Genomic DNA, 23,701 nt, shown 5'->3' on the forward strand with positions numbered 1-23,701 from the left:
CTGCTTTTGTACTCCCATCATTGGCAGTCCCTCGTGTCAGGGATATATGGCGGCACAATAGCACAGTGGTTAGCAGCTCCAGGGACCCGGATTTGAATCTCGACTTGGGTCACTGTCTGTGCGGAGTCTGCACGTTCTCCCCGTGTCTGCGTGGGTTTCCTCCGGTTTCCTCCCACAAGTCCCGAAAGACGTGCTGTTAGGTGAATTGGACATTCTGAATTCTCCCTCTGTACCCGAAAAGGCGCCGGAGTGTGGCGACTCGGGGATTTTCACAGTAACTTCATTGCAGTGTTAATGTGAGCCTACTTGTGGCAGTAATAAAGATTATTATAATTCTTCCTTCGGGATAGTTTTCTTTAACTGAGGTATCAGTGTTGGTGTGGGTTCATAGTTGGCTTCCGATCCCTGTCTTGGGTTTACAAACTCCCCCGCAGCAAGGCTATCAGTTGTTGGCCAGTAGAGGTTGTGGTGGATTGTTGGTGCAAGCAGCTGCCCTCTCTTTCCGTTTCTCTTGTCCTCTCTCAGTCACTGCTCTTGTTGATTGAAAGGTTATTATGCTATTTTTGCTGATTTTGGTTGGGATTGGGCATCTGCTTTCAGTGTGTTGATGTTAGTAGAGCAGATCTTCACAGAGGCTTTGAGATTGTATTTAAACCCCCGGGAAATGCCTTTAGATATATGCAGGTGAGGGCTTTTGTGAGGCGACAGGTGAGGGAATTCCCGTTGCTCCCGGCACAAGAAGTTCAAGATAGGGTGATCTCGGGTGTATGGGTCGGGGAGGGCAAGGTGTCGGAAATACACCACGAGTTGAAAGAAGAGGGGGAAGCGCTGGTAGAAGAGTTGAAGGGTAAATGGGAGGAGGAGCTGGGGGAGGAGATCGAGGAAGGTCTGTGGGCTGATGCCCTAGGTAGGGTTAATTCCTCCTCCTCGTGTGCCAGGCTCAGCCTGATACAATTTAAGGTGGTCCACAGAGCGCACTTGACGGGGCGAGGTTGAGTAGGTTCTTTGGGGTGGGGGACAGATGTGGAAGGTGCTCAGGGAGCCCGGCGAACCATGTCCATATGTTTTGGTCATGCCCGGCACTGGAGGGGTTCTGGAGAGGAGTGGCGGGAGCAATATCTTAGATGGTGAAAGTCCGGGTCAAGCCAAGCTGGGGGCTAGCAATATTTGGAGTAGTGGACGAACCGGGAGTGCAGGAGGCGAAAGAGGCCGGCATTCTGGCCTTTGCGTCCCTAGTAGCCCGGCGAAGGATCTTGCTAATATGGAAGGAGGCGAAGCCCCCCAGTGTGGAGGCCTGGAGAAATGATATGGCTGGGTTCATAAAGTTGGAGAGGATTAAGTTCACCTTGAGAGGGTCTGCGCAGGGGTTCTACAGGCGGTGGCAACCGTTCCTAGACTACCTCGCGGAGCGTTAGAGGAAGGTCGGTCAGCAGCAGCAGCAACCTTGGGGGGGGGGGGGGGCGTCCTGGTTTTGGGGGGGAGGGGGGACTGCCTGGGAGGGTGGATGAGCAAGAGATAACATGAAGGGTTGGGGGAAACTGGCACGTACGGGTGAGGGCCAGTGTACAAAGCTGTGTAAATATATCATTTTGCCATGTATATATCTTGCTCTGCGCAATTTCGCGTTTTGTTTGTTACGAGGGGGGGGGGTATTGTTTGTAAGGGAGAAAAACTGTGTTAAAAAACTTTAATAAATATATTTTTTTTAAAAAAGAGATTGTATTTAAACGTCCCTTTTGGCCCCTGTGTGAATGGGCTCTCTGGCATAACTCAGAGCAGAGCACATGTAGAGTACCTGTTTATGCATTGTTGAGTTAGGCATTGTGGCAGTCTGTCACCTCCATCTCAGCTGACATGGGATTATCATGGCCTCTGTACTGGAAGATGCTCCTGTTCTTTTGTCCTCCCACTTGATGAGCAAGATTTGTTATTCAGCATTGATGATGTTGTGTTCACGCACTTGAGGCAACTGAAGGCAGATGTGGTCATGCTGCAGGAGGCACATTTGAAGGGGGGGGGTGGATCAGATCAAAAACAGCTCCCCCGCTGTTACCAGACTCCTAAAAGACCCTCTGATGGACTGACCTGATTATGTACTCTGGTCGTGAGATGGCATCTATAAATTGTCCCAAGTTTGAGCATCATAGGGAAACTTGTAGAGAACCACTGCCCAATAGATTTTGAGTTTAGTGCTGGGTCTAATGTCACAGTTCTCAAACTCCAGTATGTGATTTATCATCGGCAAAGCCAGCACATTGGATCTTGTGATGTATCTCTTCTTCAACTTCGCCTTTTTGGGTTAGATAATTTCCAAGAGGGAGGAAGTGAGGGACATCTCCCAACACTTCACCATGAATCCCAACCACCTTCTCAAGGGCAATTAGGAATGGGCAGTAAATGCTGGCCTCAGAAGCAACACCCACATTTTGTGCTCAAATTTGAAAAAAGGTTAATGAAGAACCACAATTTGAAGAACAAATGATGGCGAGCGAAGGCTAGGAAATTGAACTCCTCACTGAAATGGCTGCCTTTTCCAAATCAAACAGCAGAGATCTATAGATCCTTAGCACCAGTCAGATCCAAAGATGGCAAGACTCTCCTCAAAGACATGGACGCTGGAAAGAGCATGTTGTATAACTAGCCTATCAGAATTCCACGGTGGACATGCGCTTGTTGGAGATTCTTCCATAACATACCATCAGAGTGACTTTAACAATAATCCAGTGCTGAACAGAGTGGTAACTGCTGTCAGCCAGAAGAGAAACAACAAAGCTTCTGGCCCTGCCAATATCCCTGGGAATTATAGAACCCTTGCAGTGAAGAAGGAGGCCATTCGGCCCATCGAGTCTGCACTGGCCCTTGGAAAGAGCACTATGTCTCCATCCTATCCCCGTAACCCAGTATCCCCACCTAATCTTTTGGACACTAAGGGGCAATTTATCATGGCCAATCCACCTAACCGGCACATCTTTGGACTGTGGGAGGAAACCGGAGCACCCGGAGGAAACCCACGCAGACACGGTAAGAACTTGCAGACTCCACACAGACAAGTCACCCGAGGCCGGAATTGAACCCGGGCCCCTGGCACTGGTGAGGCAGCAGTGCTAACCACCGTGCCACCCGGGTCCCTGGCACTGGTGAGGCAGCAGTGCTAACCACGGTGCCACCCGGGTCCCTGGCACTGAGGCAGCAGTGCTAACCACCGTGCCACCCGGGTCCCTGGCACTGAGGCAGCCGTGCTAACCACCGTGCCACCCGGTCCCTGGCACTGAAGCAGCCGTGCTAACCACCGTGCCACCCGGTCCCTGGCACTGAAGCAGCCGTGCTAACCACGGTGCCACCCGGGTCCCTGGCACTGAGGCAGCAGTGCTAACCACCGTGCCACCCGGTCCCTGGCACTGAGGCAGCCGTGCTAACCGCTGTGCCACCCGGGTCCCTGGCACTGAGGCAGCCGTGCTAACCACCGTGCCACCCGGTCCCTGGCACTGAGGCAGCCGTGCTAACCGCTGTGCCACCCGGGTCCCTGGCACTGAGGCAGCCGTGCTAACCACCGTGCCGCCCGGGTCCCTGGCACTGAGGCAGCTGTGCTAACCATCGTGCCACCCGGGTCCCTGGCACTGAGGCAGCAGTGCTAACCACCGTGCCACCCGGGTCCCTGGCACTGAGGCAGCCGTGCTAACCACCGTGCCACCCGGTCCCTGGCACTGAGGCAGCAGTGCTAACCACCGTGCCACCCGGGTCCCTGGCACTGAGGCAGCCGTGCTAACCACTGTGCCACCCGGGTCCCTGGCACTGAGGCAGCCGTGCTAACCACTGTGCCACCCGGGTCCCTGGCACTGAGGCAGCCGTGCTAACCACTGTGCCACCCGGGTCCCTGGCACTGAGGCAGCCGTGCTAACCACCGTGCCACCCGGCCCCTGTCACTGAGGCAGCCGTGCTAACCACCGTGCCACCCGGGTCCCTGGCACTGAGGCAGCCATGCTAACCACCGTGCCACACGGGTCCCTGGCACTGAGGCAGCCGTGCCAACCACTGTGCCACCCGGGTCCCTGGCACTGAGGCAGCCGTGCTAACCACTGTGCCACCCGGGTCCCTGGCACTGAGGCAGCCGTGCTAACCACTGTGCCACCCGGTCCCTGCCACTGAGGCAGCCGTGCTAACCACCGTGCCACCCGGGTCCCTGGCACTGAGGCAGCCGTGCTAACCACCGTGCCACCCGGGTCCCTGGCACTGAGGCAGCCGTGCCAACCACTGTGCCACCCGGGTCCCTGGCACTGAGGCAGCCGTGCTAACCACTGTGCCACCCTGGTCCCTGGCACTGAGGCAGCCGTGCTAACCACTGTGCCACCCGGTCCCTGGCACTGAGGCAGCCGTGCTAACCACCGTGCCACCCGGTCCCTGGCACTGAGGCAGCCGTGCTAACCGCTGTGCCACCCGGGTCCCTGGCACTGAGGCAGCCGTGCTAACCACCGTGCTAATCTTTCTCACACATTTGTGAAGCCCTGGCAGAATGCACAATTTCCAAGTGACCTGAGCGATTCGAATGATCACACTCTTCAAGAAAAGAGACAAATCCAACTACAGCAAAACAGCGTTTCTCTCAACTCTTGCAAAATCTGTGCTAATTTATTCTATAATTGCCTCTCGCCAATTCCCGAGGAACAGCTAACATGATTTTGTGCTCTAATCCTGTATTAATAAAGCCAGGATCGCATTTAATTTTTAACAACCTTTTTCATTTGTCCTGCTGCCTTCAAAGATTTCTGCACCAACACCTCCAAATCGCTTTGAAAATTGTGCCATTAAAAGTTCATATTGTCTCTCGTCTTTCTTCCTCCATAATTATTGCAATATATGTCTTAAATTCTGTGTGAGCTGCACCGTTTTGTACGGCAAACTTTGGAATATGCCCAGTATAACCCAAGTTTCGAGTATAACGCCAAGATCCTCCGCAATTTCCCAATTTGATGTCGTTCACAGATTCTGAAATTGTGTTTTTTATTCAGAGGCCCAAATCATTGATGAAAACTGTGAACTCTGACCTTGTGGAACATCACTTCCAACCTTCTGCCACTCTGAATAACTTCCCTTTACTCCGTCCTCTGCTTTCTGTCTTGAAGCCAGGGCACAATTCATTCTGCCACTTGTCCCCTGACTTCACTTTCTCTGATCTTATTCATTAATCTATTAGGGGCAGCTAATCAAAGACCTTTTGAAAATCCTGAAACATTGCACCTACTGCATTACCATTATCATTATCATTACCATTACCATTACCATTACCATTACCATTATCTATCTGTCTGTCACCTCCTCAGAAAATGCAAGTAACTTGGTCAAACAAGATTTTCCCTTTTGAGATCTGTTATTATATTCCTTGTTTCTGGATGTTCTTCTGTTCTTTCCTATCATCAGGATTCCATTATTTTTCTTCCCACTTATTCTGCTGTCTGGTCTATAACTCCCTGGACACGTTCTGTACCCTTTCTTAAATATATTTACATTAGCTATGCTGCCAATCCTATGGCACTCCACCTTTTCTAAGATTAAATCTGAGTAGTGATGCCTCTGCTATCTCTAGATTTAGACCAGGAACTTTAACCTGAGTTTGTCCAATATTTGTCCCTTTTTTATTTGAAATGCACCAATCTCATTGTTCATCTCATCATTCAATGTTTGTCTACCTGTTCTAGCTGCCTATTGAATATCCAAATCAAATAAACATTCAATATATTTCTGACCCCCCAACCATGACTGTGCCATTTTATTGATGTGCCTGTAAAATATTTTGCTATTTTTATTTATGTTCCTTGATAATTTCATAATTCCTCTTAACTCCCTAATTGTTTTTAGTTTACTTCTCTCCTAATCTTGTTGTATTCCCTCTTACCGTGCACTTGTTTGCTGTCTATGTACTTAATGTTTGCCTCTTTCCTAACCCTCAATTGTTCCCTTATGTCTAGTCATCCACAGTCTCACTCGTGTTTAGCAGAATATACTTTTGCTGCATTCCGAACACCGTTTGAACTATTTTCCATTTTTCTTCTACATTGTGGTTTGCCAATATTGTTGCCCAGTTTATTTTCCTAAACTCGATTCTCAGCCACTCAGCTTTTCTCCAATCTATTAACTTGCTGCTATTCATACTTTGAAAAAATATTTTATTGAGGTATTTATATATTCACACAACAAGCATAATCACAAATCAAAACAAGCCAATAGGACTGCAAATAACAAACTCAACAAAATACCTAGCACCCCATTTCCCAACTCCCCTCCGTCTTCTTCATACTTGTATCCTATCATCATCTTAAAGCGTATTATCGTCACTAATGTTGAGATGTTTCCCTACTTTTGTTTTTTTCTGATCTGCTGTGATTCATTCCTATCATTAGATCCAATAGTGAATCTTCCCTTCTTGGGTTTTGTATGTTAGATTAGAAAGGAGTCCTGTACATTTGTAGGAGATCCATTCCCTTACCCCTTTACCTACATCTTCTGTCCCGTTAATATCAGGATTAAAATGCCATGATTATAGGCTGTGTTTTTAACTCAATTCCCCAATATGTCTGCCTGTTTCTCCTTCCACTTCCCCATCACTATTATTTGTCTGTATATTACACCTATCAGTGTGATTGATTCATTGGCAGATACAAAATACTCATTGGGATCTCAGCCATGCCCTTTACCTCCAAAAGAAGATCTCTAATTTGGTCCCTCATCAACACCACCCTTTCTTTGACTACTTTTTTGCTATTGATGTGTTTTGCAAAAAACCTCGAGTCCTTTTACGTTAGTCACTAATCTATTCTCACACTTTAGTTTGTCCCTCTTACTCTGCTTTTCACATCTCCTCTGTTCTTACTTCAGCTGGTTTTTCTACTCCGTTATGAACCTTCCAATTGTTTCATTTAACCTCTATACCTTTAGACATCCAGGAAACTCCAGCTTTGGATGCCCTTCCTTTCCCGGATGGAATGTGTCTATTCTGTGCCTGAACCATCTTCTCTTTGAAGGTCTCTGATTGTACAATTACTGATGAAGCTTCCTGACTGTCTCCTGCAGTAGAATCTGCTGCCTGACTGGTAATCTGCTTCCCTCAATTTTAACACTGATACAGAACCAAAAAAAGGATATTTGAGTCCGTGTGGCCTCATTATTTCACGGTCTCCCCTCGCAATGCCATTGAGTGGCCTGGTTATATTTTAGAGTGTCTGGTTCCTGTTTTATGGCTGACTGTGTTGCTGTATTCTCTCTGCAGGAGTGAGGCACGATCTCCAGGCAATGTGGGCTATTTGCCGGCGTTCTTCACTAAGCTGGAGAACACTTCGCCAATGGTGAAGTCAAAGAAGCAGGAGATATTTCGTAAGTTGAACTCCTCTGGTGGCGGGGATTCTGACATTGGTAAGTCGGCCTGTTCTCCCTTACCCTACTTGCTTTCCATCCTGATAAGTTGAAAAGAATACATGCTTCCCCTTCTTCTAACCTCCCCATGCAAACAGGAATCTGGCAGGCAACATGATGTATGATGGCCAATTTTGTATGGACATTAGTTACTAGGCAGGTGTTCTCTTTGTAACTGTCCACAGAGGCCAGAACTGTCAGGTACGCAAGGGCTTCATTTCGCAGATGCAAACTGCTGTGTTATCACTTGCAAGCCAGGTGTTCTGGACTAGGGGCTTAACTGGAGTTGCAGAATAATTCTTGTATGCTGAGGGGAACCAGTTAAGGTCAACATTCAATCTCTGTGCACAAATTTCCTTCCCAGCTAAGATGGTCCCTGTTCCTGGGATTCAGAGGCCGTGGGCTACAGAAACTGTGCTCTGTAATTTTATTCTCTGTTGAATACAGCTTAGAAAGCTGACAGCTGTCCGGCTTTCCTGTTCCATACCTTCATTAACTAGAACAAACGTTGCTTCATTGAACTGAACAAGCTGCCATGAAATATCAATTGATTAGTGATTATCCAGTTATGCAGTCCAGTAATCAATCAAGATTCTTGGGCATCTCTCATTTATCAGCAGTTCTGATAATGAAGTTGAGTTTTACAAAGCACAGTTGCCAAGTCCACATGAATTTTGGAGCCATCACACATCAGAGATACAATTCCAGAACGTTGTTTATCATTCTCAAGCATGAGGTGTGAAGATGAAGCAATTCTTGGCAGAAATCACCTGTCCCCACCTAAAACATCAGACTAATTTGCAGGCTTGACCAGGCTGTGTGCAGTTACTGGGAGGTTGCTTTGTTGTAATGCACCTACTGGGTAGTGTATGATCTTGTATTTGGCCTTAAACAATCATCCTTCATTAACTTCTAACTTGCAGGAATTCCTTGCCTGTTTTGAACTGTGCCTTATTGACTGGAAAGCAGGAGTATGGAGGAGTGTTTGTGTGCTCACCGTGACAATGAGCAGGGCCTATGTGTACATTACACAGTATCAGAGTGCTAGATGAAACAGCATCTCCTCTCGTCACAGCTGACCACAATGTACATTTTGGTCGGGGAAAAAAAGGCAACTTATTATCTCAATGGAGTGAAAGTTGCGAGTGCTTCGGTGCAGAGGGATCTGGGGGTCCTTGTGCATGAATCACAGAAAATGAGTATGCCAGTAATGAACGCAAATGGAATTTTGTCATTTATTGCTAATGGAATCGAGTATAAAAGTAGGGAAGTGTTGCTGCAACTGTATAAGGCATTGGTGAGACCTCACCTCGAGTACTGTGTATAGTTGCCCTCACTTGCGGAGGTACTTAGTTACATTCGAGGCAGTTCAGAGGAGGTTCACAACAGAAATTCATCCCAAGGAGGAGGAAACATGCTAAGGGGAGGACAAGGCATCCGTCGCTGACAAAGGAAGCCAAGGGCAGCATAAAAACAAAAGAAAAAGCATACAAAGTGGCGAGGATTAGTGGGAAGCCTTTAAAAGCGAGCAGAGGACAACTAAAAAAGCAATAAGGGGGGAGAAGATGAAATATGAGTGCAAGCTAGCTAGTAATATAAAAGAAGATAGGAAGAGTTTTTATAATATATAAAAGGTAAGAGAGAGGCAAAAATAGACACTGGACCACTGGAAAATGTGGCTGGAGAAGTAATAATAGGAAACAAAAAAATGGCAGACGAACTGAATAGTTACTTTGCATCAGTCTTCACGGTGGAAGACACCAGTGGAATGCCAGAGCTCCAGGAGAATCGGGGTAGGCGTGAGTGCAGTGACCACTAAGGAGAAGGTTCTGGACCGGAATGACTACACCCCAGGGGTTCTGAAAGAGATAGCTGAGGAAATTGTGGAGGCATTAGTGATGATCTTTCGGGAATCACTGGAGGCAGGAAGGGTCCCAGAGGACTGGAAAGTGGTGAATGTAACACCCCTGTTAAGAAGGGAGGGAGGCAGAAGACGGGAAATTATAGGCTGCTTAGCCTGACTTTGGATGTTGGTAAAATTTACGAATCTCTTACTAAGGATCAGTATGTAGAGTACTTGGAAATGCATGGCAAAATAGGACTGAGTCAAGGGGAGCTCATGTCGGACAAATCTGCTCGAATTCTTTGAGGAGGTAACGGGGAGGTTCGACAAAGGAGAACCAGTGGATGTGATCTTTTTGGATTTCCAGAAGGCCTTTGACAAGGTGTCGTATAGGAGATTGTTAAATAAGTTAAGAGCCCATGGTGTTCAGGGTAAGATACTGGCATGAATAGAGGATTGGCTGACTGGCAGAAGGCAGAGAGTGGGGATAAAGGGATTTTTTTCAGGATGACAGCCGGTGACTAGTGGTGTGCCTCAGGGGTCGGTGTTGGGACCACAACTTTTCACAATATACATTAAATATCTGGAAGAGGGAACTGAAGGCTCTGTTGCTAAGTTTGCAGATGATACAAAGATATGTAGAGGGGCAGGTAGTATTGAGGAAGCAGGCGGGCTGCAGAAGGATTTGGACAGGCTAGGAGAGCGGGCAATGAAGTGGCAGATTGAATACAATGTGGGAAAAGTGAGGTTATGCACTTTGGAAGGAGAAATGGAGGCAGAGACTATTTTCTAAATGGGGAGGTGCTCAGGAAATCAGAAGCACAAAGGGACTTGGGAGTCCTTGTTCACGATTCTCTTAAGGTGAACGTGCAGGTTCAGTCGGCAGTTAGGAAGGCAAATTCAATGTTAGCGTTCATGTCAAGAGGGCGAGAATGCAAGACCAGGGATGTACTTCTGAGGCTGTATAAGGCTCTGGTCAGACCCCATTTGGAGTATTGTGAGCAGTTTTGGGCCCTGTATCTAAGGAAGGATATGCTGGCCTTGGAAAGGGTCCAGAGGAGGTTCACAAGAATGATCCCCGGAATGAAGAACTTGTCGTATGAGGAACGGTTGAGGACTCTGGGTCTGTACTCGTTGGAGTTTAGAAGGATGAGTTGAGTGGGGTGGGGGGGGGGGGGGTGCTGGATCTTATTGAAACTTACAGGATACTGCGAGGCCTGGATAGAGTGGACGTGGAGAGGGTTTCCACGAGTAAGAAAAACTAGAACCAGAGGACACCATCTCAGACTAAAGGGACGATTCTTTAAAACTGAGATGAGAAGGAATTTCTGCAGCCAGAGGGTGGTGAATCTGTGGAACTCTTTGCCGCAGAAGGCTGTGGGGGCCAAATCACTGAGTGTCTTTAAGACAGATAGATGGGCAGCACGGTGGCGCAGTGGTTAGCACTGCTGCCTCATGGCGCCGAGGACCCGGGTTCGATCCCGGCCCCAGCTCACTGACCGTGTGGAGTTTGCACATTCTCCCTGTATCTGTGTGGGTCTCACCCCAACACAAAGATGTGCAGGGTAGGTGGATTGGCCACGCTAAATTGCCCCCTAATTGGAAAAAATGAATTGGGTACTCTAAATTTTATTTTAAAAAGACAGAGATAGATAGGTTCTTGATTAATATTGGGATCAAGGGTTATGGGGAGAAGCTGCAAGAATGGGGATGAGCAACATGAATGAATGGTGGAGCAGACTCGATGGGCCGAATGGCCTAACTCTGCTACACTATCTTATGGTCTTAAAATCTGTGATGCTGAAAATCTGAAATAAAGACAGAAAATGTCAGAAACACAAAGCAGGACCGGCAGCATTTGCGGTGAGAGGGAAACAGATTTAATGTTTCAGGTCAATACCTGTCCTCAGAATTGGAAAAGGTTAGAGATGAAAGGGGTTGTAAGCAAGTACAGGGACAGGACTGGGTGTGGATGAACAAAGGGACGATCTGTGATAGAATATGATAGAATGAAAGATAGAAAGTCAAATGACAATACTAGATCCCAAACTGGAGCTGAGTGACCTTTCCACTTCATTCCAGCAATTTGCACCCTTGCAGCAGAAACGTCACCGTTAGAATTTGCACCTCTGGGTGGGCGCCCAAAGGCTGTCATAGGGGTGCCTGCTCCTTACAGGGCAGTGCAGAGCAGAATCACGTACCCATCATCAGTTCAGCCTGACCATTGTTCGTCGGATGGGGTAATCAGCGGAAAAGTAGTTTCAGAATAAACTTTAGCTCCTTGGGCTGTGGCTATTCAGTCGGATTTTGTGGTCACACACTTAACGAGTTCTCTTTTTACTTTCAGCTAATGCTCAACCTGGGACTGAGATATTTAACTTGCCCGCAGTCACATCATCAGGTAAGATGTGGTTAAGATAAGGAATAGGAACAGGGTTCAGCTGTGCAGTCTCCAAACCAGCTCCACTCTTTAAGATTACAGCTGATTTTCCTCAACTCCTCCTTTCTGCACTATCCCTCTTATCCCTTCATTTCCTTGGTCTCCAAATATATTAGTCCTCTGGGGTAGAGAATTCCAAAGATTCACAACGCTATGTGTTAGGAAATTTCTTATCTCAGTCGGAATTGGTTAAACGAGTTGTAAACTTGCCAACCAGGAGAAACATCCTCCCAATCTCTGCTTTGACAAGTCCTTCAACGGGCAATCCTCTCTCCCGGGAATCAGCCTGGTGAACCTTGGCAATCAACTCTCCCGGGAATCAATCTGGTGACCCTCGGCAATCCCGGGAATCAGTCTGGTGACCCTCGGCAATCCACTCTCCCGGGAATCAGTCTGGTGACCCTCGGCAATCTTGGGAATCAGCCTGGTGACCCTCGGCAATCCAGTCTCCCGGGAATCAGCCTGGTGACCCTTGACAATCCTGGGAATCAGTCTGGTGACCCTCGGCAATCCCGGGAATCAGTCTGGTGACCCTCGGCAATCCCGGGAATCAGTCTGGTGACCCTCGGCAATCCCGGGAATCAGTCAGGTGACCCTTGGTAATCCAGGGAATCAGTCTGGTGAATCTCGGCAATCCCGGGAATCAGTCTGGTGACCCTCGGCGATCCCAGAAATCGGTCTGGTGATCCTCGGCAATCCCATGAATCAGTCTGGTGAATCTCAGGCAATCCCGGGAATCAGTCTGGTGAATCTCAGGCAATCCCAGGAATCAGTCTGGTGAATCTCAGGCAATCCCGGGAATCAGCCTGCTGACCCTCGGCAATCCTGGGAATCAGTCTGATGATCACTGGCAGTCCCAGGAGTAAGTCTGATGAGCCTCGGCAATCCCGGGAATCAGTCTGGTGACCCTCGGCAATCCCGGGAATATGTCTGGTGACCCTCGACAATCCTGGGAATCAGCCTGATGACCTTCAGCAATCCTGGGAATCAGTCTGGTGACCCTCGGCCATCCCGGGAATCAGCCTGGTGACCCTCAGCAGTCCCGGGAATCAGTCTGGTGACCCTCAGCAGTCCCGGGAATCAGTCTGGTGACCCTCGGCAATCCCGGGAACCAGTCTGGTGAATCTCTGCACTCCCGGGAATCAGTCTGGTGAATCACGGCAATCCCGGGAATCAGTCTGGTGACCCTCGGCAATCCCAGGAATCAGTCTGGTGACCCTCGGCAATCTCAGGAATCAGACTGGTGATCCTCGGCAATCCCGGGAATCAGTCTGGTGACCCTCGACAATCCCGGGAATCAGTCTGGTGATCCTCGGCAATCCACTCTCCCGGGAATCAGCCTGATGACCTTCGGCAATCCTGGGAATCAGTCTGGTGACCCTCGGCCAACCCGGGAATCAGTCTGGTGACCCTCGGCAATCCCGGGAATCAGTCTGGTGAATCTCGGCACTCCCGGGAATCAGTCTGGTGAATCTCGGCAATCCCGGGAATCAGTCTGGTGACCCTCGGCAATCCCGAGAATCAGTCTGGTGACCCTCGGCAATCCACTCTCCCGGGAATCAGCCTGATGACCTTCGGCAATCCTGGGAATCAGTCTGGTGACCCTCGGCCAACCCGGGAATCAGTCTGGTGACCCTCGGCAATCCCGGGAATCATTCTGGTGAATCTCGGAAATCCCGGGAATCAGCCTGGTGAATCTCGGCAATCCCGGGAATCAGTCTGGTGACCCTGAACAATCCCGGGAATCAGTCTGGTGACCCTCGGCAATCCCGGGACTCAGTCTGGTGACCCTCGGCAATCCACTCTCCCGGGAATCAGTCTGGTGACCCTCGACAATCCAGGGAATCAGTCTGGTGACCCTGAACAATCCCGGGAATCAGTCTGGTGACCCTCGGCAATCCCGGGACTCAGTCTGGTGACCCTCGGCAATCCCGGGACTCAGTCTGGTGACCCTCGGCAATCCAGTCTCCCGGGAATCAGCCTGGTGACCCTCGGCAATCCTGGGAATCAGTCTGGTGAATCTCGGCAATTCCGGGAATCAGTCGGGTCACCCTCGGCAATCCCAGGAATCAGTCGGGTGACCCTCAGTAATCCAGTCAGGTGAATCTCAGCAATCCCGGGAATTAGTCTGGAGAATCTCGGCAATCCCGGGAATCAGCCTGGTGACCCTCGGCAATCCCGGGAATCAGTCAGGTGATCCTCGGCAATCCCGGGAATCAGCCTGGTGACCCTCGACAATCCCGGGAATCAGTCTGGTGACCCTCGGCAATCCCGGGAATCAGTCTGGTGACCCTCGGCAATCCCGGCAATCAGTCTGGTGACCCTCGGCAATCCCGGGAATCAGTCTGGTTACCCTCGACAATCCCGCGAATCACTCTGGGGACCCTCGGCAATCCACTCTCCCGGGAATCAGTCTGGTGACCCTCGGCAATCCTGGGAAAAAGTCTGGTCACCCTCGGCAATCGCGGGAATCAGTCTGGTGACCCTCGGCAATCCCGGGAATCAGTCGGGTGACCCTCGGTAATCCTGGGAATCAGTCTGGTGACCCTCGGCAATCCCGGGAATCAGTCTGGTGACCCTCGGCAATCCCGGGAATCAGTCTGGTGACCCTCGGCAATCCCGGGAATCAGTCAGGTGACCCTTGGTAATCCAGGGAATCAGTCTGGTGAATCTCGGCAATCCCGGGAATCAGTCTGGTGACCCTCGGCGATCCCAGAAATCGATCTGGTGATCCTAGGCAATCCCATGAATCAGTCTGGTGAATCTCAGGCAATCCCGGGAATCAGTCTGGTGAATCTCAGGCAATCCCGGGAATCAGTCTGGTGACCCTCGGCAATCCCGGGAATCAGTCAGGTGACCCTCGGCGATCCCAGAAATCGGTCTGGTGATCCTCGGCAATCCCATGAATCAGTCTGATGAATCTCAGGCAATCCCGGGAATCAGTCTGGTGAATCTCAGGCAATCCCGGGAATCAGTCTGGTGAATCTCAGGCAATCCCGGGAATCAGCCTGCTGACCCTCGGCAATCCTGGGAATCAGTCTGATGATCACTGGCAGTCCCAGGAGTAAGTCTGATGAGCCTCGGCAATCCCGGGAATCAGTCTGGTGACCCTCGGCAATCCCGGGAATATGTCTGGTGACCCTCGACAATCCTGGGAATCAGCCTGATGACCTTCAGCAATCCTGGGAATCAGTCTGGTGACCCTCGGCCATCCCGGGAATCAGTCTGGTGACCCTCAGCAGTCCCGGGAATCAGTCTGGTGACCCTCCGCAAAGAACAAAGAACAAAGAAATGTACAGCACAGGAACAGGCCCTTCGGCCCTCCAAGCCCGTGCCGACCATACTGCCCGACTAAACTACAAGCTTCTACACTTCCTGGGTCCGTATCCTTCTATTCCCATCCTATTCATGTATTTGTCAAGATGCCCCTTAAATGTCCCTATCGTCCCTGCTTCCACTACCTCCTCCGGTAGTGAGTTCCAGGCACCCACTACCCTCTGCGTAAAAAAACTTGCCTCGTACATCTACTCTAAACTTTGCCCCTCTCACCTTAAACCTATGCCCCCTAGTAATTGACCCCTCTACCCTGGGGAAAAGCCTCTGACTATCCACTCTGTCTATGCCCCTCATAATTTTGTATACCTCTATCAGGTCGCCCCTCAACCTTCTTCGTTCCAGTGAGAACAAACCGAGTTTATTCAATCGCTCCTCATAGCTTATGCCCTCCATACCAGGCAACATTCTGGTAAATCTCTTCTGCACCCTCTCTAAAGCCTCCACATCCTTCTGGTAGTGTGGCGACCAGAATTGAACACTATACTCCAAGTGTGGCCTAACTAAGGTTCTATACAGCTGCAACATGACTTGCCAATTCTTATACTCAATGCCCCGGCCAATGAAGGCAAGCATGCCGTATGCCTTCTTGACTACCTTCTCCACCTGTGTAGCCCCTTTCAGTGATCTGTGGACCTGTACTCCTAGATCTCTTTGACTTTCAATACTCTTGAGGGTTCTACCATTCACTGTATATTCCCTACCTGCATTAGCCCTTCCAAAATGCATCACCTCACATTTGTCCAGGTTAAACTCCATCTGCCATCTCTCCGCCCAAGTCTCCAGACAATCTAAATCCTGCTGTATCCTCAGACAGTCCTCATCGCTATCCGCAATTCCACCAACCTTTGTGTCGTCTGCAAACTTACTAATCAGACCAGTTACATTTTCCTCCAAATCATTTATATATACTACAAAGAGCAAAGGTCCCAGCACTGATCCCTGTGGAACACCACTGGTCACAGCCCTCCAATTAGAAAAGCATCCCTCCATTGCTACCCTCTGCCTTCTATGGCCTAGCCAGTTCTGTATCCACCTTGCCAGTTCACCCCTGATCCCGTGTGACTTCACCTTTTGTACTAGTCTACCATGAGGGACCTTGTCAAAGGCCTTACTGAAGTCCATATAGACAACATCTACTGCCCTACCTGCATCAATCATCTTAGTGACCTCCTCGAAAAACTCTATCAAGTTAGTGAGACACGACCTCCCCTTCACAAAACCGTGCTGCCTCTCACTAATACGTCCATTTGCTTCCAAATGGGAGTCCCGGGAATCAGTCTGGCGACCCTCGGAAATCCCTGGAACCAGTCTGGTGAATCTCTGCACTCCCGGGAATCAGTCTGGTGAATCTCGGCAATCCCGGGAATCAGTCTGGTGACCCTCGGCAATCCCAGGAATCAGTCTGGTGACCCTCGGCAATCTCAGGAATCAGCCTGGTGACGCTCGGCAATCCCAGGAATCAGCCTGGTGACCCTCGGCAATCCCGGTAATCAGTCTGGTGACCCTCGACAATCCCGGGAATCAGTCTGGTGACCCTCGGCAATCCACTCTCCCGGGAATCAGCCTGATGACCTTCGGCAATCCTGGGAATCAGTCTGGTGACCCTCGGCCAACCCGGGAATCAGTCTGGTGACCCTCGGCAATCCCGGGAATCAGTCTGGTGAATCTCGGCACTCCCGGGAATCAGTCTGGCGACCCTCGGAAATCCCTGGAACCAGTCTGGTGAATCTCTGCACTCCCGGGAATCAGTCTGGTGAATCTCGGCAATCCCGGGAATCAGTCTGGTGACCCTCGGCAATCCCAGGAATCAGTCTGGTGACCCTCGGCAATCTCAGGAATCAGCCTGGTGACGCTCGGCAATCCCAGGAATCAGCCTGGTGACCCTCGGCAATCCCGGTAATCAGTCTGGTGACCCTCGACAATCCCGGGAATCAGTCTGGTGACCCTCGGCAATCCACTCTCCCGGGAATCAGCCTGATGACCTTCGGCAATCCTGGGAATCAGTCTGGTGACCCTCGGCCAACCCGGGAATCAGTCTGGTGACCCTCGGCAATCCCGGGAATCAGTCTGGTGAATCTCGGCACTCCCGGGAATCAGTCTGGTGAATCTCGGCAATCCCGGGAATCAGTCTGGTGACCCTCGGCGAACCCAGAAATCAATCAGGTGATCCTCGGCAATCCCAGGAATCAGTCTGGTGATCCTCGACAATCCCGGGAATCATTCTGGTGAACCTCGGCAATCCCGGGAATCAGTCTGGTGACCCTCGGCAACCCCCGGAATCAAGCTGGTGACCCTCGGCAATCCCGAGAATCAGTCTGGTGAATCTCGGAAATCCTGGGAATCAGCCTGGTGACCCTGAACAATCCCGGGAATCAGTCTGGTGACCCTCGGCAATCCCGGGACTCAGTCTGGTGACCCTCGGCAATCCACTCTCCCGGGAATCAGTCTGGTGACCCTCGGCAATCCAGGGAATCAGTCTGGTGACCCTCGGCAATCCAGTCTCCCGGGAATCAGCCTGGTGACCCTCGGCAATCCTGGGAATCAGTCTGGTGAATCTCGGCAATTCCGGGAATCAGTCGGGTCACCCTCGGCAATCCCAGGAATCAGTCGGGTGACCCTCAGTAATTCAGTCAGGTGAATCTCAGCAATCCCGGGAATCAGTCTGGTGAATCTCGGCAATCCCGGGAATCAGCCTGGTGACCCTCTGCAATCCCGGGAATCAGTCAGGTGATCCTCGGTAATCCTGGGAATCAGCCTGGTGACCCTCGACAATCCCGGGAATCAGTCTGGGGACCCTCGGCAATCCCGGGAATCAGTCTGGTGACCCTTGGCAATCCCGGCAATCAGTCTGGTGACCCTCGGCAATCCCGGGAATCAGTCTGGTTACCCTCGACAATCCCGGGAATCACTCTGGGGACCCTCGGCAATCCACTCTCCCGGGAATCAGTCTGGTGACCCGCGGCAATCCCGGGACACAGTCTGGTGACCCTCGGCAATCCTGGGAAAAAGTCTGGTCACCCTTGGCAATCGCGGGAATCAGTCTGGTGACCCTCGGCAATCCCGGGAATCAGTCGGGTGACCCTCGGTAATCCTGGGAATCAGTCTGGTGAATCTCGGCAATCCCGGGAATCAGTCTGGTGAATCTCGGCAATCCCGGGAATCAGCCTTGTGACCCTCGGCAATCCCGGGAATCAGTCTGGTGACACTTGGCGATCCCAGAAATCATTCCGGTGACCCTCGGCAATCCTGGGAATCATTCTGGTGACCCTCGGCCATCCCGGGAATCAGTCTGGTGAATCTCGGCAATCCCGGGAATCAGCCTGGTGAATCTCGGCAATCCCGGGAATCAGTCTGGTGACCCTGAACAATCCCGGGAATCAGTCTGGTGATCCTCGGCAATCCCGGGACTCAGTCTGGTGACCCTCGGCAATCCACTCTCCAGGGAATCAGTCTGGTGACCCTCGGCAATCCTGGGAATCAGTCTGGTGACCCTCAGCAATCCAGTCTCCCGGGAATCAGCCTGGTGACCCTCGACAATCCTGGGAATCAGTCTGGTGAATCTCGGCAATTCCGGGAATCAGTCGGGTCACCCTCGGCAATCCCAGGAATCAGTCGGGTGACACTCAGTAATCCAGTCTGGTGAATCTCAGCAATCCCGGGAATCAGTCTGGTGATCCTCGGCAATCCCTGGAATCAGTCTGGTGAATCTCGGGCAATCCCGGGAATCAGTCTGGTGACCCTCGGCAATCCCAGGAATCAGTCTGGTGACCCTCGGCAATCCCAGGAATCAGTCTGGTGACCCTCGGCAATCCCGGGAATCAGTCTGGTGACCCTCGGCAATCCCGGGAATCAGTCTGGTGACCCTCTGCAATCCCAGGAATCAGTCTGGTGAATCTCGGGCAATCCCGGGAATCAGTCTGGTGACCCTCGGCAATCCCGGGAATCAGTCTGGTGACCCTCGACAATCCCGGAAATCAATCTGGTCAATCTCGGGCAATCCCGGGAATCAGTCTGGTGATCCTCGGCAATCCCGGGAATCGGTGTGGTGAATCTCGGGCAATCCCGGGAATCAGTCTGGTGAATCTCGGGCAATCCCGGGAATCAGTCTGGTGACCCTCGGCATTCCCAGGAATCAGTCTGGTGAATCTCGGCAATCCCGGGAATCAGTCTGGTGACCCTCGGCGATCCCGGGAATCAGTCTGGTGACCCTCGGCGATCCCGGGAATCAGTCTGGTGACCTTCGGTGATTCCGGGAATCAGTCTGGTGACCCTCTGCGATCCCGGGAATCAGTCTGGTGACCCTCGGGGATTCCGGGAATCAGTCTGGTGACCCTCGGCAATCCCGGGAATCAGTCTGGTGACCCTCGGCAATCCCTGGAATCAGTCTGGTGACCCTCGGCAATCCCGGGAATCAGTCTGGTGACCCTCGGCAATCCCGGGAATCAGTCTGGTGACCCTCGGCAATCCCGGGAATCAGTCTGGTGACCCTCGGCAATCCCTGGAATCAGTCTGGTGACCCTCGGCAATCCCGGGAATCAGTCTGGTAAACCTTCGTTGGACTCCATTTAAGGCACCTCTTCCCTTCCTCAGATGCGGAGACCAAAGCTCCCAGTATGGCCTCACCCAGGGTCCTATTTAATCTTAGTCAGGTTTTTTTTGCTCTCATGTTCCAATCCCTTTGTAAAATAGGCGAATCCACCACTTGCTGTCCTAACCGCTTGCTGCACCTGCATCTTAACTTCCTGTCAGTCGAGTACGATGGCTCCAGCTTCCCCTCAACATCAACATTTCCCAGTTTCTAACCATTAGGAAATATTCTACTTTTCTATTTTTTCTACCAAAGCAGGGTAACTTCACTGGCCCACATTCCATCTGCCACCCTCCTGCCCACTCACTCAATCTGACAAAATCCCTTTTCAGTCTCTGTGCTTTTCCTCACAGCTTGCTTCCAACCTCAGTAAACCTGGATACTCCTCACCTCAGACATTAATATCGACTGTGACGCCCAGGCACTGAGTACAGCCGGACAATCCAAAAATGGCCTGCATATTCCTGCTCTAATCCGTTAACCAGCCCTCAATGCTGCTCACAGTGTGACATTGCATGTGCAGCAGGGCAGTGAGCAGCAGTTCCTTTCCAGAGCCAGTCCCAGTCAGCTGCTCCAGTTATATCGCGGGGGTCATCCATTTGTCAGGATGAAATATTTCCTGCAGAGAAGCAGCCAGTGAGGTCGAGTGAATTGAAGTTGAAGACAGGTTCACATTGTGGCTCACACCATGTGTTCACAGTCTCACCCAGACCATGGAGAGAGGTTGTGTAGGAACTATTGGGACAGCGTCCACAACACAAGCCCAAACAGCGTCCACAACACAAGCCCAAACGGCGTCCACAACACAAGCTCAAACAGCATCCACAACACAAGTTCAAACAGCGTCCACAACACAAGCTCAAACAGCGTCCACAACACAAGCTCAAACAGCGTCCACAACACAAGCTCAAACAGCGTCCACAACACAAGCTCAAACAGCGTCCACAACACAAGCTCAAACAGCGTCCACAACACAAGCTCAAACAGCGTCCACAACACAAGCTCAAACAGCGTCCACAACACAAGCTCAAACAGCGTCCACAACACAAGCTCAAACAGCGTCCACAACACGAGCTCAAACAGCACTAGAATTTGGAGTCCTCAGCCTTCACTCATGTCTGGCCCATTGAAAAACGTAGTCCAGTAGAGGTCCTGTCCACGTACTATGTCCAGATGATTCCTTGTGATCATCCTCGTATCTTTTTGTAACTTAATTTTATTCATCCATGAGATGTTGGTGTCCCTGGATAGGTCTTTGAGAAGGTGGTGATGAGCTGCCATTGTGAAGCACTGTAATGTATGAGTCCGAGGAACACCATAGTGCTGTTAGCAATGGAGTTCCAGAATTGTGACCCATCAGTGGTGAAGGAATGTGTTCCAAGTCGGGATGGTGTGTGAGGGGAATTTGCAGGTGGTGGTGTTTCTATGCACCTGCTGCCCTTGTTCTTGGTGGTTGCGGCTGCAGGTTTGCAAGATACTGCCGTGTATCTGATATTCAGTCACACTGAGCTCAACTAATCTCTCACCCATCACCTCTTCACACCCTCGTCAACACTGGCAACGATTAAGCAATTCCTCAATTTTTAAATCGTAATCCTTTTAAAGACCATCCATGTCATTGCCACCTCTCTATCTCTGAAATCTCCCCCGGCCCCACAACCCTCCAGGATACATGCGCTCTTCCAATGCTGGCATCATGCGCACCACAATTTTAATCACTCCTCCATTGGCAGCTGCCTGCCTGCCCCCCAAACTCTGCAATTCCTCCCTAAGCACCTCTCTTCCGTTAAGATGCTCCTTAAAATCTCTGTCTTAGACCAAGTTTTTACAATCTGCCTGCAATTTGGTGTAGGTGGCTCTGGGTCTACTTTTGCTTTCTAACAATCCTGTGTAGAACATTGGAACATTTTAGCACATTAAACACATGAGATAGATACAAGTTAATAAGCGAATGTTGTTCTGAGGAATCTTTATGACCGATGGGATAATAGCCGCAATCGCGAGCACCAATAAAAACAAGACATTTCCTGCATATGATTGAGATAAAATGAAGCCGCCTCACTGACTATCTCGTCGCTCTGACTGTAGCAGGGTGCGTGTCGCTCTGTCCGTAGCCGGGTGCGTGTCGCTCCATGTCTGTAGCAGGGTGCGTGTCGCTCTGTCTGTAGCTGGGTTCGTGTCGCTCTGTCTGTAGCTGGGTTCGTGTCGCTCTGTCTGTAGCAGGGTGCGTGTTGCTCTGTCCGTAGCAGGGTGCGTGTCGCTCTGTCTGTAGCTGAGTTCGTGTCGCTCTGTCTGTAGCAGAGTGTGTGTCGCTCTGTCTGTAGCAGGGTGCGTGTCGCTCTGTCTGTAGCAGGGTGCGTGTCGCTCTGTCTGTAGCAGGGTGCGTGTCGCTCTGTCTGTAGCAGGGTGCGTGTCGCTCTGTCTGTAGCAGGGTGCGTGTCGCTCTGTCTGTAGCAGGGTGCATGTCGCTCTGTCTGTAGCAGGGTGCGTGTCGCTCCATGTCTGTAGCAGGGTGCATGTCGCTCTGTCTGTAGTAGGGTGCGTGTCGCTCTGTCCGTAGCAGGGTGCGTGTCGCTCTGTCTGTAGCAGGGTGCGTGTCGCTCTGTCTGTAGCAGGGTGCGTGTCGCTCTGTCTGTAGCAGGGTGCATGTCGCTCTGTCTGTAGCAGGGTGCGTGTCGCTCCATGTCTGTAGCAGGGTGCATGTCGCTCTGTCTGTAGTAGGGTGCGTGTCGCTCTGTCTGTAGCAGGGTGCGTGTCGCTCCATGTCTGTAGCAGGGTGCGTGTCGCTCTGACTGTAGCAGGGTGCGTGTCGCTCCATGTCTGTAGCAGGGTGCGTGTCGCTCCATGTCTGTAGCAGGGTTCGTGTCGCTCTGACTGTAGCAGGGTGCGTGTCACTCTGTCTGTAGCAGGGTTCGTGTCGCTCTGTCTGTAGCAGGGTGCGTGTCGCTCTGTCTGTAGCAGGGTGCGTGTCGCTCTGTCTGTAGCAGGGTGCGTGTCGCTCTGTCTGTAGCAGGGTTCGTGTCGCTCTGTCTGTAGCAGGGTGCGTGTCAATCCAAGTCTGTAGCAGGGTGCGTGTCGCTCTGTCTGTAGCAGGGTGCGTGTCACTCTGTCTGTAGCAGGGTTTGTGTCGCTCTGTCTGTAGCAGGGTGCGTGTCACTCCAAGTCTGTAGCAGGGTTCGTGTCGCTCTGACTGTAGCAGGGTGCGTGTCGCTCCATGTCTGTAGCTGGGATCGTGTCACTCCATGTCTGTAGCAGGGTTCGTGTCGCTCTGTCTGTAGCAGGGTTCGTGTCGCTCTGACTGTAGCAGGGTGCGTGTCGCTCCATGTCTGTAGCTGGGTTCGTGTCGCTCCATGTCTGTAGCAGGGTTCGTGTCGCTCTGTCTGTAGCAGGGTGCGTGTCGCTCCATGTCTGTAGCAGGGTGCGTGTCGCTCTGTCTGTAGCAGGGTGCGTGTCGCTCTGTCTGTAGCAGGGTGCGTGTCACTCTGTCTGTAGCAGGGTGCGTGTCACTCTGTAGCAGGCGCCATCAGCGCAGCACCAACTCCAAGAAACACCATGGAAATTACATCCTTCCTGGATTATCAATCATTATGAGAAGGTTGTCCTGATTTTGACCTGCATGCATCTCTGCTACACATAACTGCGAAAGTCGGTTACAGCGGTGGCACTGTCACCTGCTGCTCCACCCGGTTACAGCGGTGACACAGTTACCTGCTGCTCTACCCGGTTACAGCAGTGGCACTGTTACCTGCTGCTCCACCCGGTTACAGCGGTGACACAGTTACCTGCTGATCTACCCGGTTACAGCGGTGACACTGTTACCTGCTGCTTCACTCGGTTACAGCGGTGACACTGTTACCTGCTGCTCCACCCGGTTACAGCGGTGACACAGTTACCTGCTGATCTACCCGGTTACAGCGGTGACACTGTTACCTGCTGCTCCACCCGGTTACAGCGGTGACACTGTTACCTGCTGATCCACCCGGTTACAGCGGTGGCACTGTTACCTGCTGCTCCACCCGGTTACAGCGGTGACACAGTTACCTGCTGATCTACCCGGTTACAGCGGTGACACTGTTACCTGCTGCTCCAC

General features: G+C 51.2%; 1 protein-coding gene across 10 annotated transcripts in view; it reads left to right on the top strand.

The window, feature by feature from the left end:
* ncor1 (nuclear receptor corepressor 1) overlaps positions 1 to 23,701 on the top strand; it is a 458,529-nt gene that overhangs the window by 395,976 nt on the left and 38,852 nt on the right. For 9 of the 10 annotated variants that reach the window (XM_072470035.1, XM_072470044.1, XM_072470041.1 and 6 more), the window contains 2 exons: positions 7,262 to 7,404; positions 11,595 to 11,648. In XM_072470035.1, coding sequence (XP_072326136.1) covers positions 7,262 to 7,404; positions 11,595 to 11,648 — 197 coding nt within the window. The remainder of the gene's footprint in view (positions 1 to 7,261; positions 7,405 to 11,594; positions 11,649 to 23,701) is intronic. The other variant, XM_072470042.1, reaches the window with a different exon arrangement.

Source organism: Scyliorhinus torazame, chromosome 12, assembly GCF_047496885.1.
Source record: "Scyliorhinus torazame isolate Kashiwa2021f chromosome 12, sScyTor2.1, whole genome shotgun sequence".
NCBI classification, from domain to species: domain Eukaryota; kingdom Metazoa; phylum Chordata; class Chondrichthyes; order Carcharhiniformes; family Scyliorhinidae; genus Scyliorhinus; species Scyliorhinus torazame.